Genomic DNA, 17,094 nt, shown 5'->3' with positions numbered 1-17,094 from the left:
TTCACTTGCCGTTTGCAATATTCGCTAATAAATTATGTTTTTTCTGAGATTATAATAGATAAAAGCTATGTTCAAGTGCTCTTTGTATGACTAGAAAATCTAAATTGACATATATGAGAAACCAGTATTTAGACTCAGCAATTTAAAATGTTTACAAGTGGGAGTTAAGTTTATACTTAATACTCAAGGCTTTGGGACATTTCAAAATCACAAAATCTCAACAAAAACAGGTGCTATCATAGAACAATTGTCCAATACAGATTTGCTAAGCTTTCATCCCCTCATCGGTATTACCCTGGGGATTTAGTGTGCTTATACATTGCCAATCCTCAAGGTTTTACAGGTTTCAATCAACGCACCAAAGAAAACAAAAAAAAAAAGGAAAGAGCACCAAAAAGAAGAATAGAGGAACAAACTACATGAGCAAAGGCGCCTGCCATCCCAACAGTATGGAGATGAATTTACATAAGAGATGTTTAATTCAAAATAACCAGAAGTAGAATATGCGGAGATTATAACATCCAAGGCATTGCTATGTCATAAAAGCATATTAAGAGAGCTAGAATACAAAGAATAGAATAGCAGCCTTAAACAAGACCTATCTTAATTAATAATATAACATGTAATGCAATTCCATGTTTCTCTTGATTCTTCTACATTGATTCAAAACAGTCCTCTTACGATGGAATCTAGTCATCATACCGCCGAAACTAGTTTAGGCCCTTCTGTTCTTATCAATTAGATGATGATCAAAGACAGCTAGTTTTAAAGGCAAAAACTTAAATCCATCCCAATATGAAAAAGTAAAGAATAATTACAGAGCGCATAAAGATTTGTGATATTTGCCATCTCTTAAATCATTAAAAAGGAAGGGAAAAAAAAAGATAGTTCCTTGCAATTCCCTTTCTCTATTTATGGTTTACATGCCAATTGCCAACTCACTAGCATGTTTTCCAACATGAGCTGTAAAATTTATTACAATGACACCATACCATTTACTAGACCTACTATGCTATACATGAATGAAAGGAACAAGAATGGTGTATAAAACTGACCTAGGCTTTCTCACAAACAAAATCCATAGCGCTGAAGAGGAATTGCGAAACTCCTAGGGATGAAAAGGAAAAGGAAAGGGGGAAAAGAAACTGCAATCTGATTAAGGGCAAGGATTAGGATATCTTGCATGAACCTTGTTGATCTCTGCAATTATTTCCATTGTGAGATGGATCTTAGAAGCTTGAAGAACTTCCCTTAGCTGCCATGCTTTAGTTGCCCCAAAAAGAGCACTTGCAACAAGAGGGTGCTTCAAGACAAATGCTGCCAAAGAGGACACACAAAAGGGAAACCTGAGTGAGAATAGAATTTAAACGAATGCCGGCAATCTGCTAACACTGTTCATACAGCATTTGACTGGTAACAGAGACAACTAGGGACAAGTTGAATTATGTACTCACACAGTACCCTTCTTACAGGCTGAAATTAAGACTCTTCAACTACTTTCCATTTTTCTTGTGCATTCTGGCATCTAATCGTACGTTGGATTCATACCAAAAAAGCTGGAATATTCATATGATATGAAAACTGAAAGTAGTAGAAAAGTGGGAAGGAGGAGAGGGGATCCATGCATCAGGATACATGGGTCGCAGATGAGATGGTGGCCTACTTAAGATACAAATTTGATTGTTTTGAGCAGCATTTTCTCGTCTTGCATACAGTCAAATATAAATTTTGCTGCTCAATTTCCACAGTTCAACTATGGAACCTTTTCTATAGGTGCATAGGATATTATTCTCCTATAATGCATCTGTTTTTTCCAATTGATTATGATCAATATGCTAGGTTATCATGAACTTCTGCAATATCAGTCTCCAAAGGTCTCATGTGAATAAGGGATGAGATTGTTTCAGAACTCTGACAGAAGGAAAGCCATGTCATCTCACAACAAGAAAAAACATAACATATAGAGATATTGCATTTAACCGTTGACCATAATCCAGCAAGCAATAGTCACTGATCGTACCAATTGAAAGAGATGCAGGAGAGAGACCATACTTTACGGCAATATCCGCATATTCCTGCAAAATTACAAGGCCAATTCATGAAAACAAGAACTCCGAAAGCATCACATTGAAGATATTGCAAGTAGACAGTTTGACAATAGGCAGGTTAACCAATATGCCACTTTTGTTGTAAGTGCAACCTAATTAAGCATACAAAAGAACCAAAGAGGTCAATTTTTCTTAGTGAAAGGGAGGGAGAGTCACCCACACCATAACACCCGAGTTTGAATACTTGGAATGTATCATCAAAGGCTCGAACCCAAAACCTCTGGTTGCTAAACAAAGGGTTGTGAGTTGTGACCATTGGTATAAGCCTCAATTCACTAAAGAAGTGAACTTATTAGGGTCAAGCCCAGCCATCCTGTTAAGACCAACAGAAACCTTTCTTGCAAACAGCACTTGACACATACTGATACTCAAAGTGACCAGCATTACAGTGATACGGCAATTGTTTTCAGATAAAACATACCAGCATCAAGTCAGAAGCCAGTCTGCTTTAAAGGCAGTCTATCGGACATGGTAGGGATGTGAATCCAGGCTATAGGAATGTACATAAATGAAAACTTCATGATTCAACAGACATGTGAACCGTCTTTTCAATTATAAAAAAAAGAGTGTAGTGGAATCTTAAGGATTCTGAATACTTTAAACTGACAAATCTCAGAACATGATACTGATATCAAGCCTACAAGCATGGAAATTGAAGAATTTATAATGTATTAAAAAGAACTTATATTAGTGAATCCGCTTCAGTACCTTTGGATTGCTTATGTTAATAACTAAAACTATAACTGGAATAACCAGCTCAGTACATTACTAGTATAGTTAAAGTCTTCCAGACCATAAGCCTGCAAGGTTTCTGACATTCTTAACTTCTGTCTTTGGGGGAATTTTGTCTCCTGTGACCCATAAAATTAACATCATCACCACATTCTTAATGTTGTCTCCAGATTTCATGATATATACTAGCATGTAATAAACTAAGAGATCTGTATCTTCTGTGTGGATGGAAGAGACTTCATATCAGATACAGAGGCTCAGGCAATAAAGGAGCTAAAAGAAGCAAGGATCAACCAAATTAACTGTGAAACAGAACCATTAGAAAGACAGAAGAGCAAATCAGCATTTTTTTAAATCCACCAGTAAAGAAGTAAGTTGGTTTCCATTCTTTAACAAGCAATCTTTTGGTGATCTTGAAAAACTCAGAACTCAATTGATGCACATAACATGCTAACCTGAACAGCTGATTTCAATATGGGATTGGAAAGATTATATCTAGATTCACCTTCAGAATATCTTCCTACAAGGAAAAAAGAAGAAAAATCAACAAGAGTGAGAACTAATGAACAAAAAAAATTCCAATGTTAGCTATTAAAAATTTACAGATCATGTCTTCAACCTCGGAATAGATTCAATCGTGCATCTGATGGACCCCCACCAAGAGAGTAATACTTCCCAGATAGTATGCCCATTGCCATTGGACTGTAAGCCAACAAGCTAATTCTGAAAAGTTTTCATTCAAATGAGATGTTTGGCCAAGTTTGTATGCATAATAAGGTAATATTCAATATCATTAGACAACAGGGAATGCCAATACATAAGCCTAAAAGATAAGTAAATGATATATTCATCGATTCGCATGCTCAATTTGAAGAAGATGATGATGATTATTATAGTCATATTTTATTTCTATCCAAGGAAACGAGCGTTGACACCTAGATTTTTGTATTCAGCAGATTAATATTATAAAGTACAACTAAACAGCAATGCTTTTATGCCATGTTACACGGCATCTGCTTGACTCTCTTAGTGTTGCTACTCATATGTTTCGATGTTTAGCATAGTGATACATTTATTCCATAGAATTTATATTAGCCAAAATCTTAAGATGTTAAAATATATTTTTCATTTTTCTCTTCATTAATATTTTTCATATCCGAAAGATCTTCATGTTTATTAAACCAAAAGGTGACATATTTATTCATTAATTTAATAAGGAAATAAAAAATTTGTACCTATTACTCTATATGCTAAAAGATTTTTATCATGTGACATTTCTAACTTTTACACCCACAATGCCTCACAAGGAGTCTTCTTGGAATCCTAATCATGAAGGCTAATATCAGCCAATCACAACCACTATGATCAGAATCTGATCTCTTATAGGGACAACTCCTGCTCACTCACATGTCTTTCCCTTGGCTCTCCTCCTTGGCCCCTGGCATTGCAATCTCACCAGACACCTGAAGTTGCAACATCCACAAATTCTGTCAACTTCCCCACCCCCCCCTCCAAAACCCTGTGGAAAACTTCCCAACTGGATATAGTGATAAATGATTGATAAGGATATGAGGAGCATTTTGATGAAGATGTTGGGGGACAATCTCTCAAAGTCATGATCCCATAGCATGGAAGGATAATAACGATCAACTTCACTGGTCTAGGTGTTGGTATCGTGGTTTAGAGGATGACATAAGGCATGTGTTTGAAGAAATTTTCATAAAGCACATAAACCCAGTTACATCTTTACTTTACATAGTAAAGCAAAAATATTACATAGGATTTGGGAGTTTCTAGATATTTCATAAGATGAGTCATGTCACACTTCGGCCCCACTATGCATGAGGTTGAGAATAAATTTGATTGCATCTCTCTCTAAGCATGTATAAAACTACAAAAGGTGAAATAGGGTAAATAATAAATCATGCTATGTGATAGGGAGATTATTGGCACAAATAACTAACCCAAGATGGCTGCACTCTTGCAAATTAACTGTTGCATCTACACGATAAATATAGATTCAATACAAATATTGGTCCTAAGGTGACATAAGCTACTGAGTAAATGGGTCATGTTTTGGACCAAGTCTTTAACAAAAAAGTGGTTCACATCAGGTGCAAATCAGGCCATCTAGATTCCCACAAACTTTGTTCCTTATTTGTATGGAGAGATGATCAGATGACCCATTTAAGGGATAAAAATATCACATTACATTCTTTTTTCTTCCATCAACTCTACATGTTTAAATATTGCATTTAATGGCCTCTAAAGTCACAATGATGAAAAAAATCATGCCACATTTCTGTTGTAAGCTCTCCATAACTCCAACCCCAAGCGGCCCCCACTTTTATTACATGTTTATAATTGCCACTCCTTTCCCATAGGCTGACCTCATGTATTGCACATGCAACTGCTAGTGCTAAATAATGAATTCAAAAGTAGGCAATTAAAATGGGGTATCATTCCTTATAGTCCAAGTTCATCATAAGCCTAAAGCATAAGATCAAACTCAAATCATCTTATGATCATCAAGAGGAAATAAGTTAAAATCATCACCCAAATCAAAATGCAAGAAATCTATCTTTTGCACTATGTTAAAATGTAAAGGCAAAACACTACAGAAGCTTATAAATTTCAAAGAGAACATTGTTAGAATTATGCTGATCTAATAAGTCCTTATATAGGAAGGACATATTTAGTATGTCTCTAAACTTAGTATACCTCTAAACATAGTATGTACTTGCTTTTCAAGCATGTAATTCTTTCCTTATGTACCTATTTCTCATCTATTTAAAGAGATGGCATCTCACTAATGAAAAAAAATTTCTTTGAGCTTTTTCTTTCTAACTTGGTATTAAAGTAGGTTGCCGCCCTCTCCACAACCCTAGACCTTCGCTGCCCCTCCTTCCACAACAAGCCGCAGCAGCCCTTCCTAGCCGCAGCAGCCCTCCCACATCACCCCTAGCCGTAGCAACCCAAGTCGCAACCCCTCCTTTCACCAACATTCCAACTCCCTTCTCAAAAAATCCTACCTGCCTCCTCTCTTCTCAAAGCCTTTTAAACCACCGCCGCGACCACTTCCCATCTCCTCGTCAGCCTTCTTCCTCCACTGTTAGAGATCTCTGGCAACAGTTGCCTCTAATTCTTGCTAGACTCTATCCGCCGCTTAAGACGTTGGATTTTTGTCCTTGGTGGATCCTTACTACTTTAGTCCTGAAATCAATCCGTTCACACTACAGCAGTCCATCCTTTGCCATCTTGGAGGTCTGATTCATGCTTCTGTTTGTTGTTTGCTGAAATCTGTGTGATTCTACAAGATTGACTAAGGGACCTTCTATGCATTCCGAGAAGCAATCGTTCTTGAACAAATCAACATAGATTCCTTTCCTATACCATGCAAAAATCCTTTAACTATCTTTCTGGCTATCTACTAAACACAAAAGTGGTACATTGCCCGTAATTTCTCTGGCTACCATGTAAAGGTGTCCTTCCTTCTCTCTTTTACTATCAAGCTATCTAATTATTTCTGTCCTCCTCTCTGACTGCCATGACATCCTTATATCACGACAACAAACAACTCTCGACACCTCTGACTTCCGGTTCTGACACTGCAACAAAGAATCTAATAGCGACTACAGTAAAGCTCAATGGCACTAACTACCTTTTGTCAACTCAATCGTTCAAACTATTTATTGATGCCCAATGAAAGATGCGATATCTGACTGAAGATCCTCTAAATTCCAAAGATCCTACCTATGATGACTGGCTAACTAGTGACCGTTGTGTTATGTCATGGTTGTTGAATAGCATGGAGGAAAAGGTTAATACTGGTGTCACGTTCTTGAAAAAGGCTAAACAAATCTGGAAAACCCTTAAAGAGATGCTATGATAAACAAGACCATCATAACACTAATCACTCCATCATCCAAGCATTTAGCTAATATTTTGACTAAGTTTTTATCTTTTAGTATTTTTAACTCTATGTGTAGCAAGCTAGGCATATTTGATATATATATGCTCTAGCTTTGAGGAGGAGTATTCAAATTATGCTTATTTAATAAGTTCTTATAGAGAAAAGATATATTTAGTACATCTCTAACCATGGTATACACTTGCTTTTCAAGTATGTACTTCTTTCCTTATGTACCTATTTTTCATATATTTAAAAAGATGGAATCTCATTAATAAAAAAAAATTCCTTTGAGCTTTTCCTTTCTAACAAACATAATCTGGATTTCAGTGATAGATAGCTATGCATAAGTGAACCTAACAATAGGTTACCTCTCATGGTGGCAACATTCAGCTAATGCAGAGTCAAAATTTCGGCAAAGCAAGTTGTAAGAGTTCTGGCAAAAAAGTCGCCAATTATTATCCCAAAAAAATAGGAAGGCAGTCCATAGCTACAACAAGATGGGCTCATACCTGCAGGGATACTAAGTTACTGTTGAGCCGAATATTCTCAGCAAGTCGATTGAACTTCATCACCCCATATGGTGTTTCATTGCTAAGACCAATATATCTGATCTACAAGCATGATTTCTTCCCAAATAAAACTACATGTACTCTTAAAAGAATCTGGCAACCAATGTCCCACCATGATTGCACACCTTACCAGCATCAACAGCTTTTCCAAGAGCACCAAGCTGTTCCTCTATAGCCACAGATGCATACTGTCGACTTGGATCATATTCAGTTTCTCCAAACATTGGAACATAACTAAAAATGCAGTGGAAAGCCTCAGAAAGAAGTTCCTTACTGAATAAATTATATTTATCTGACTCAGCAATTATTCAGCAGATTTGCCCATAGAAAAAGAACATATTCATACATACCGATCAGGCCAATGTATCTGATACAGGTCAATGTAATCTAAGCTCAGTCTCAACAAACTGCATCAAGTCAAAAGAAAAGTAGAACAAAAACTTTTGGGTTAAACCTTGAGTACTATACAGAAATTAATCTCTCAGTATCTGACAATAGATCTTTCTTCAGACACACTTTTATATTAATATATAAACAATTTCTGTACACAACAGTTATTTCAGGAGTAGTACATATGTTCTACTGAAACGTGTGCCATGAAAGATTTATCAATATCTAAACAATCAAAGAAACTAATTAATTTCATTCCGATGTAGCAATTATTTATACAATTCCATAGCATAGCCATGGACTTTCTATTATAGCATCCAACTGCAGCAAGCCAGCACTATATTTTTTTTTATTTCATATTTGTTAGTGGTGAACTACTTCAGTTTTTTCTTTTGTTAATTTTTTTAAACATAAAGCTTATTATTTTGCAGCTTTGTGCTCCAATTTTTCACTATGGTTCATAACCATGCTTTAGAGATGACTAAAAAGGCGTCAAGGCTCCCGCCATTGCAATGTCGGTGGAGGGTCAGATGTGCACAGCTTTACCCCTCTATGCAGAGAGGCTATTTTCATGTTTCAAACCCATGACACCTAGGTCACCAATGTTTTCGTGCTTTAAAGATGGATACATTCCCAAGAACCAAATTGAGCTCTTCCTGATGTAGTGAGAAAAGGAGGAAGCAGCGATTTGATCGACGAGATTATTCTTTGAAGATCAATATGCAAATAGAAGAAAACTAGATTGAAGAATACTTCCCTTGGGGAAAGAAATTCTCACAAGAAGAATTTTATCAATATCTCAAAGGCTATCCCTTATAATATATCAAATGCATGTTTATAGGACATGATACCCTAACATTAATTCGGGCATTAAACCCAATGCAAAATCATACTCAAAATAGGACTCGATAATAAGAAAACATGCTAGGATTATTCTATTACAAATATGGAAATGTGACTAAAATTTGACATTGTCCATAACGAAAAATTTATAAGAAAATCTGCTGAAAGCTCTAAATTTGCCTATGAATCCACAAGTTCTTTCGATGCTTGGCATGATCTAGTTGATCATAGTACTTGCTAGCTGCATCTTGTTCTGCATCACTTCCCTCCTTGCCTAGGCTCTTACAGAAAAATAGAGAACTTTGGAAGGGTCGCTTTTTTTGTCAACTGACCTAAAAGTTTGTCAGCAATAAAGGACATCTCCCTATCACCAACCAGCTTTCCAAATTTCAAGCTAAGCCCCTCTTTCCCGTAGTTGCCTTAATCAAGGATTTAGCGTTAATTCAGAGGATATACGTCAAATGGAGATCCAAACACAAAAAAGTATGAAATTTGAATCTTTCAAAATTCAGAAAATTTGATGGAGTTTTACATTGATTTATAATACCCAATAACATGTGTTTGGGACAAGGCTTGTTAAATGGCTGATATTAGTAGACTAGTTGAAGTTTTGATAGGTGAGGTTGCTTGGTAAATGTTAAAGACTAAAGGTTTAAACAAGGACCACCAATCCGAAATCGGATCCTATGCTAGCTGCCCGGCAATATGGTTTGGTATGGGTCCGTGCTGGGCCGAACCGATAGGGCAGAGAAAGAGAGAGGAAGAGAGAGAAGAAGAGGGCATCTGGCAAGTGCCGGAGGCCATCCGAGCTCTTACCAAGCTTGGTAAGAGTGAAAGAGGGAAGGAAAGAGAGGGGGAGGTCCTTATCGGGTGTCCAAAGGCCTCCGACAGCCTCCGAACAGACGGCGATGCCGCCGCAATGTCTCCAATGGCTGATGAGCCCGCACCGAGGGGTCTGAGGGAGCTCGAAGCCGAAGGAGGGCCTTCGCCCTACCAGTGCGAAATAGGGGTTCGCCCATATTTTGCCTTTTTTGGGGGGTTTTATCGCGCTAAGTCAGCAACTGGGTTGCCGACTTCGCCAGTTGCCGACTTTGCCTATTTTGTTTTCTTTTATCATTTTAGTTGAAGTTCGATGAACAATACTTTAAAACTTTGTGCTGGTTTGGAGTAGAAACAGAAATGGTCACCTGACTATATAGAGGAAAGGAAAAAAGAAATAAGTTGAACAGAATAAGAAGAATTTAGTCTTGAGTCAAAATTGATGATTAAGAGATCTTTATTTCAATTTTTGCATCTAAGCTTCATTATACAAAAATAAACACAGATAGACAAGGAACTCCAAATAACACTGTGATCAAGTTTTAACCATGATGTTTCTGCCTTATTGCCCGTGAATCTCTGTTTTGTAGGATATATCATCAAAAAAAAAAAGACATGCAAATAAAAAAGTAAGATTTCAACTATATCATTATATCATGCGAAAAATATTCAGCAAAAATTATGCTTCAAACATGTAATGAACAAAATTTTCTTATTAGATAGATGCCCTGGAATATTGTAACCATACGACCAGCCCTTGTCAATGTTAGCCACTCATATTGGAAAGAATGACCGGAGGCACATAAGACTACAGCATCAGTAAATTATTAAATGCACAAACCTTGATATATTGATGCTTAAGGAAGGATCCTAGAAAGACATTTCATCAATTAGGACGGTCGAAATATTATCACCAAAAGTGGGCATGGAACATGGCCGCAAAAGATAGAAACCCAACAATGTTTTTGCAGACTTTTACAGATAAGTCATCATGATGATTACTACAGGATAATTCTTTAGTCTTTAAATCATGTAACCAAGAAAAGTTTGATCGGAGTAGGATGCCACTCAAAGCCTTTTATGAAATGGCCCAAAAAATCGCAAGTTGAACTAAACTATCTCATTCCAAATAATAAGCATGGGGTTAATTTACATGTTGTGCAAATGACCTTATCCGGCACTCAGTATATTTCTATAGCTATGAGATCAATGTAAATAAACAGAGAGTACAACTTCAACATCTAATACAGCATAAAAGGTGAGGTTAAATTTATTCGACCATTAACTGATATTGCAAAAGCCAGCATATGCAAATAATCAAGTCTAGCTGATGGTAAAGGTATAGGAAGGTGAAATTAGTGCCACTAATAGCCTATGACATCCTAGCTCTTCTATAATTGTTAATGGTGATTCGATGATCAAAATGGCTGAGCAACAAAGTAGAAGTGTTTTCACATATGATTAATAATTAATGCCATCACCAAGAGGAAAACCTCCACTAAAAAGCATCAACTCTTATCTCCCTGTATCACCTTTAAGAGTCCCTCAGGCTTACCATATATTTGACAACTGACATAGTTATAGAGCTCACATGGCGACATGAATACAGATGCCAAAAAGAATAAGATCCTGAAATCTTAAACAAAGTGATGCTAATGTGCATATCTGTGTATTTTTAGCATCGTGTTTGGGGATGATGTCTTAATTAGGTTCTCATCTTACAGTATGAGCTGAGAAGATAATCACCCATCTTTACTTGTCAAGGAGAATCTTCCCTGTCTAGATTCTTTCCTTATCCCAAAGAATCTTCAATAGTTTCTCTATGGTTGAATGAGCCTAAACTACATAACCTCTAAATTAGATTTCTCCTTGCACTGATTGGTATTTAAAATCTGATAGGTGGTTCTTGCATCATTCTGATACTTTAATAAGAAACTTCCACCAATTCACAAAGGGCCAACTTCAGGTAGAAAAATGGTCCTGAAACTGCTCTCCAGATTTAGACTCTGCCCCATGCATCTTGCTAAAACCAAACAGAGGGACGAGGCTTGCAAGTTGAGGTATCTATGATATGTATATGAGTATAGCTTGAAGGTTAGTATAGTAATTAACAAACTGTTTTATAGTTCAACCAACTTGTCATATTCTATTACAAGACAAAAGGTTTCCTATAAAATCATGAAGTGTTAATTTAAAAGGTTCAGGCATGTCAAAGACAGCTGAATCTATATTACTGTTATGGTCAACATTGACATGAGTTACCACTTACGGAGTCTAGTCTAATTCTACTTGGATGTACATTGATGCCCAGTTGGACGGCATTCTATTTAACTATCACCTCTCCAAGGCAACAATCATATGACAAATATTGTTGTCAGACATCCACTTTAGAGTTTAGACTTGTAATATGGTTGGAAATATCCGCTGAATCATAGTACCGAGGAATCCATCAAGTCAGGCAGGCTATAAGCCAACGAAGGTTAAGGCACAATAGGTTGGGCCTCCTTCAGGTCTTTTGGCTAGGTCCAATCTGTCGGGCTCAAGACTATTCTGGACTATATTGGTCTATATCCCAACCTCGGTTTGTCTACAGCCATAACCAACCTAAAAATATGATGAAGTGTGCATAAGCATAAGCTCTACAAAGTGCATACATGCATCCATACACTCACAAAAACATGAATTGGTTAGTTATGGGCTTGGCCAATTTAAAATAATAGCAGGAATGGCTTGGGCTGTTTTTGAGGACTATAGCCATTGAGTATCGAACCCCGCCTTGGTAATAGACCAGGCTTGCCCACTAAAATCCCTTGTAGGAATGCAAGATGATAGTTATTTCAATTCCTCTACTTGTCAAAAAGGTCGGTGAAAGGATCTGTTCAAGGATGGGAGAGGATGTCATTTGGTCCTCTCAATTCAAAAACACAAAAAACAAAAAACAAAAAAAAAAAAGAAAGAAACTTAGTATTGATATATATCCAAGTATTGATTAACACCTTTCCAGCAACCAACCCTCACAAATGCACAAGCATGCACCGATCGAACCAATCATATCACTATAAAATGTAACTTGCTCTTCCACTCCCAACCAAATGATTGGCTTCTGTAGACAAATAAAAGCAGTAGGTGTCGACTCACAGATATACCTTTTTCCTGACTACAGAAGGTGCCCAAATATAAAAATGCCAGAAATCATTTAATGATTCCAAAATACACTTCTAATAAACAGAACTGCACATAATGATAAATATCGAACCTGTTATCAATGGCCTCTAAAATATTATTAGCATCCAAAGATTTAGGCCCCCCTCGAATCCAAGTCATCTGGCCAGATGGTCCAGTAACCTGTGGGCGGAGCAGTACAGTTACTTCAATAAATGTTGCATCTGGCATAAAAAATATGTAAGAAAACTGCAGGGGATTTTTAAAAAGTAATAGCATATATTGTATACATCTTGCATTTTAAATGTATAATTTTCTTAGGAAGCATCATGAATAATGGGCTGAAATGGAAAACAAACGATAATTAAGCCAGACCATAAGACTTTTTGGGGGACATTTATATAAATAGTCAAGAAATATATTTTTTGTGTCTAGAATGGCACATCATCAGAGCAAATTCTACTTCTCTTTCATCTCATCTAATCTGTTTCATATTCCTACATTCCTGTATAGTATTCCTTCGTTCTTTATTAAGCTAGATAGGTCCATGTTCATGATGACTCAGTACAACAATTGGATGGGGAAAAGAGATGGCAATATCATGTTAACAGGCAATGCTGTTGAATAAGGCACACATGATGATCTCAGAGTAACAAACTCAGATTGAACTTAGCCAAAATACATAATCCTAGATACCCATGATTTTTAAATAGGACAAGTCAATAATATACACAAACACACACACAATATAATCCCAGATGGAAGCAATATTCCAGGAACTATTAGAACTACTAGTCAGGTGATCCTAAAAGAAAAATGAACATAGCATGTAAAAAATGTTTCTACTTCCTGAAGGCATGATAGAGCATTAATGCTTAAAGACTACGCTATGCAAGAAGTTCCGGTGGAACATTAATCCTTAAAACATATTTAACACAAAAAACAAGCCTTATCTATTTGGGGCCAGCTTTATGAATTTTCCCTAATGAGGTCATCGATGTCCTATGCTGCTCATGTCAAAGCTGCTTCAAATGGTGATCACCAATGGATCCATTTTAGGTTACTCTAAGGTTTCTCTTACATATTCATCTTTAAATCTAGAATTTCTATCATTACAACTTATCGGCTTCAACATATTCTTTTCCACACAACCTATTAACTATCTTAAACATAAGAAACAAAAAAGATAAAGCGTCCAAATACACATTATAATGCAGATAGAAGCAAAGAAGAAAGCAACATAAGTATAAGAAGGAGAGGCTAAAAAAAAGCAGGCAGTGCTTCTCTATGAACAAACATCCCTATGAGAAGGCACATATAAAATGTCTACAGTATCAAAAAAACAGAACTTAGTTCACAAACTTGGATAATTATTATTTCTCTAGATTATTGTATGATTTTCTTGCAGTATATTTCTATCAACAGTTTTGTTTAGAAAACATTCTATGCATACCAAGACAATGTGAATCTATTATATGCTGAAACCAACTATAACAGATTATGGCCATCTGCTATCTATTAATAATATGGATATCTACATATACATGGGTATGCACAAATTCTTGTATACTATGACACCTCATATGTGTCAGAAAAATGAAAAATGCAACAAGTTGCATAGCTTGCAGACAAGTTTGTAACTGGCACAACTTTTAGAGTTATCTAAATGCGAAAAAATTGTGTTGGAATAGTTACAACCAACTCAGAGAGCATTAGTTGTTGGTGTTAAGACTGCTATTTCCTGTGGAAAACAAAAGGTTGCAAATAAGTCCTATGACCTGCTCAACATGTAGCTGGCACACACAGATAAGGTTAGCTTCCAAATGGCACACAGAATGATGTTTGTTAATGGGTGAGGATCAGCTAAGAATCTATCTGCGAAATCATTAACAATTGACATCTAATACACCATGGCTAGCACATAAATATTGATGGATAACTACCAATCTGTCCCTTCCTCTATTTCTTTACAGATAATTTAAAGAAATACACAATACCAAGTACCAAAGTTAGGTCCTCTCAAATCAATAGTAGAAGGCATATTGGTAAGCTCAGTTATATTGATCATTTTAGGTATACCTCCAGAAAGAGCAGAAACTAGAATGTTTCCCTCTAAAAACCAATCCTTGTATAGAACATTTGCAAGCAGTGGCCCTAGAATAAGGGGAATCACAAGGTCATATTTATCCATTTCATCAAATATATTCTTCCCCCTCATTCGCACATAACAACGAACAGTACAGTGGCGATTCAAGTAATAACTACAGAGGATACCATCTCCACTGCAAAAAAAAATAAAATAAAATCTATGTCACTTGCGGAAGAACGGGTATAAAAAGGAAAAATCTCTCCGCGTGTCACTCTCTCCCTCAAACAAGTTTCCAAATTGAGCCTATAAAAGTATTCACTTTCTTTTGTAGATCAATTGCTTATTTTCATCTTTGTTTCCTTTTCTTAATAATTGCCAGGTAAATAAATTTGAAAAGCCAACAGTAACTAGGACAAGCATCCATATAATTAATCTCCATCCAACCCACTCATAGAACAAAAGGGAAAACACAGTAAGATAAAAGGCAAACATGAAAGGACCTTGGTAGCCACAACGACACGGTCGCGCGGTATCTTCCGCTCTCTCATCCAACGACCTAGATACTTCTCGCTCCACCCCTGAGTAGCTCTTCGCTGAGGCACCGGATACCTTTCCATCACCCAAAAAAAAAAAAAAGAATTTTCTTTTTACGTAAAAGAAAAGGCTTCAAGCATACAAAGTAATAAGACTTAAAACAACAAACCAAGAACAGGAAAGGTGAGAGAGAGAGAGACAGAGAGAGAGGTCAACATCTCAGCGCTGTCGAAGAAGTTGACGCCCGCTTCGAAGGCCTCATCGAGAAGGCGAAAGGACTGCGGCAGTGAGTTCTGCTCCCCAAACGTCATGGTTCCTAACGAAAGGAAGAATACTCGTTAGAAGCTCAAATCCCAGAGGATTGAGAGAGAGAGAGAGAGAGACCGAAGCATAGCCTGGAGACGATGAGATCGGGAGCGAGGTGGAAGAGAGGGACAGACATTCTCTCTCCTCTTGTTGTTGTGTAGCAAAAATCGGACATATATTTGGTCGGGTCTCGACTCTCCGAGTCCCTGCTCTGGACATAGCGATTGGAGAGGCCGCGAGGGGGCGGCGGAAGAAAGTTACCAGTGGTCACAACAAGGGCTCCATATAAAATCTCTATGCGGGTGCCCGTTCGATGCTCTCTTTGAAATCCCTGACGTGCGCCCATCATTTTTTTTCTCGTATCATGAAATTCATCAATTAGGATAAGTTCTTGATCTATTTACCATTCCTTTATCGTGTTAGATGATTACTACTTATGATAATGTAATAATGGTCATTATATAGCAAGGGTTATTAGTTAACATTTTCATTGGTCATTTAAATGAAATAGTTTTGAAATAGGAAAAATATGCAATGCCAAGTTCCAGTATTAGATCCTCTCAAATGCACCAGGGATAACAAATCTGTGATGGGAAAAGAGAGAAGGGATAAAGAAAGAGGACGAAGAGAAAAAAAAGGAGACATATAGAAAGATTTATTCGTTCTCCCTCATTAACCTTCCGGCAATGTAGGAGACGAGATCTAGCAATCTATTTCATTTTCTCAATGGATGATAGATGCTTGATCTAAAATATGGATGGCTACATATCAATATCTAAGAAGATCTAAAAGAACTTAGCATGGTGAAACACCTTTTTCTCATGTCACTGATCCAAACTAGTTGCAATATTAATGATGAGGGCAAAGCAAATGAAAGATAATGGGAAAAAGCATAGAGGGCAAAAGTAGGGAAGAGGAAAGTTTCCTGCCATATTGGCAGGAAACCTACCTTAATATATTGAAGAACAATCAAATTACAACTTATAATCCAAATTGAAGGATATATCATTATCCAAGTTTAAAGACTATTTTCATAAGTAGAAGATTAAGGTGGCACTTACCTGATTCTCTGAAGGCATGTCTTCTAAATTGCTCAATCCATGATATTCTACAAAAGGCCATGAATCACTATATATCAAAATTGAACACCAATTGTAGGCTTTGGGACTAATCATAGGAAATCGGAGAAATAACAGTCAAAAACCTATTGGCAGATAAGCCCAACACATGAAGAGGTGGGTCTTAAAAATCACCCTAAAGTTCCTAATCTAGGAGTATCCTTAGAACATTTAACATCGGCTATCGTGAAAAGTCCACATAAATACAAATCCACTACTCCAAAATAGTTTCTATCAAATAACCACCAATCAAAGGAATCCAGATCACCAAATTCAAAGAAATTCTACAAATATGACACACTCCATTTTTTTTTTTTTTTTGGATAGAATGACATATTCCATCTTTGTTGACCACCCCAAACTTGAATCGAGAGTGATGCAAAATAAACCATCATCCTTAAAAGCATATGGAGACCGGACAAAACTCCCTCTTTGTTTGCCAAGCTGCAACATCTTCGTCACCATCCTATTGCAACAAATAACGACTCATTTATTTGTTATTTTGTATTTG

General features: G+C 36.7%; 1 protein-coding gene across 10 annotated transcripts; it reads right to left on the bottom strand.

Annotated features, from left to right (window-relative positions):
• Nucleotides 1–819: 819 nt before the first annotated feature.
• LOC105059928 (uncharacterized) lies at nt 820–16,515 on the bottom strand. Of its 10 annotated transcripts, none has more exons than XM_019855541.3 (12): nt 15,544–15,849; nt 15,360–15,475; nt 15,126–15,234; nt 12,631–12,760; nt 7,673–7,729; nt 7,448–7,556; nt 7,263–7,364; nt 7,122–7,186; nt 3,460–3,563; nt 3,296–3,360; nt 2,021–2,075; nt 820–1,317 (listed from the first exon to the last, which is right to left on the bottom strand). In XM_019855541.3, exons 1-12 carry the CDS (start codon nt 15,812–15,814, stop codon nt 1,157–1,159), a joined length of 1,344 nt encoding a protein of 447 aa, XP_019711100.2. In that variant the 5' UTR covers nt 15,815–15,849; the 3' UTR covers nt 820–1,156. The 10 variants fall into 10 exon arrangements, 9 of the variants coding, with proteins under 9 accessions (XP_019711100.2, XP_010941746.2, XP_073100171.1 ...); XM_010943444.3 differs by having other exon boundaries at nt 12,631–12,719; nt 15,376–15,475; nt 15,544–15,826; XM_073244070.1 differs by having other exon boundaries at nt 15,600–15,699.
• Between the last annotated feature and the right edge of the window lie 579 nt (nt 16,516–17,094).

The sequence above is a fragment of the Elaeis guineensis genome, chromosome 10 (genome assembly GCF_000442705.2).
Source record: "Elaeis guineensis isolate ETL-2024a chromosome 10, EG11, whole genome shotgun sequence".
NCBI classification, from domain to species: Eukaryota; Viridiplantae; Streptophyta; class Magnoliopsida; order Arecales; family Arecaceae; genus Elaeis; species Elaeis guineensis.
The sequence above is the reverse complement of the archived record's forward strand: the minus strand, read 5'-3'. Positions and strand labels throughout refer to the sequence as shown.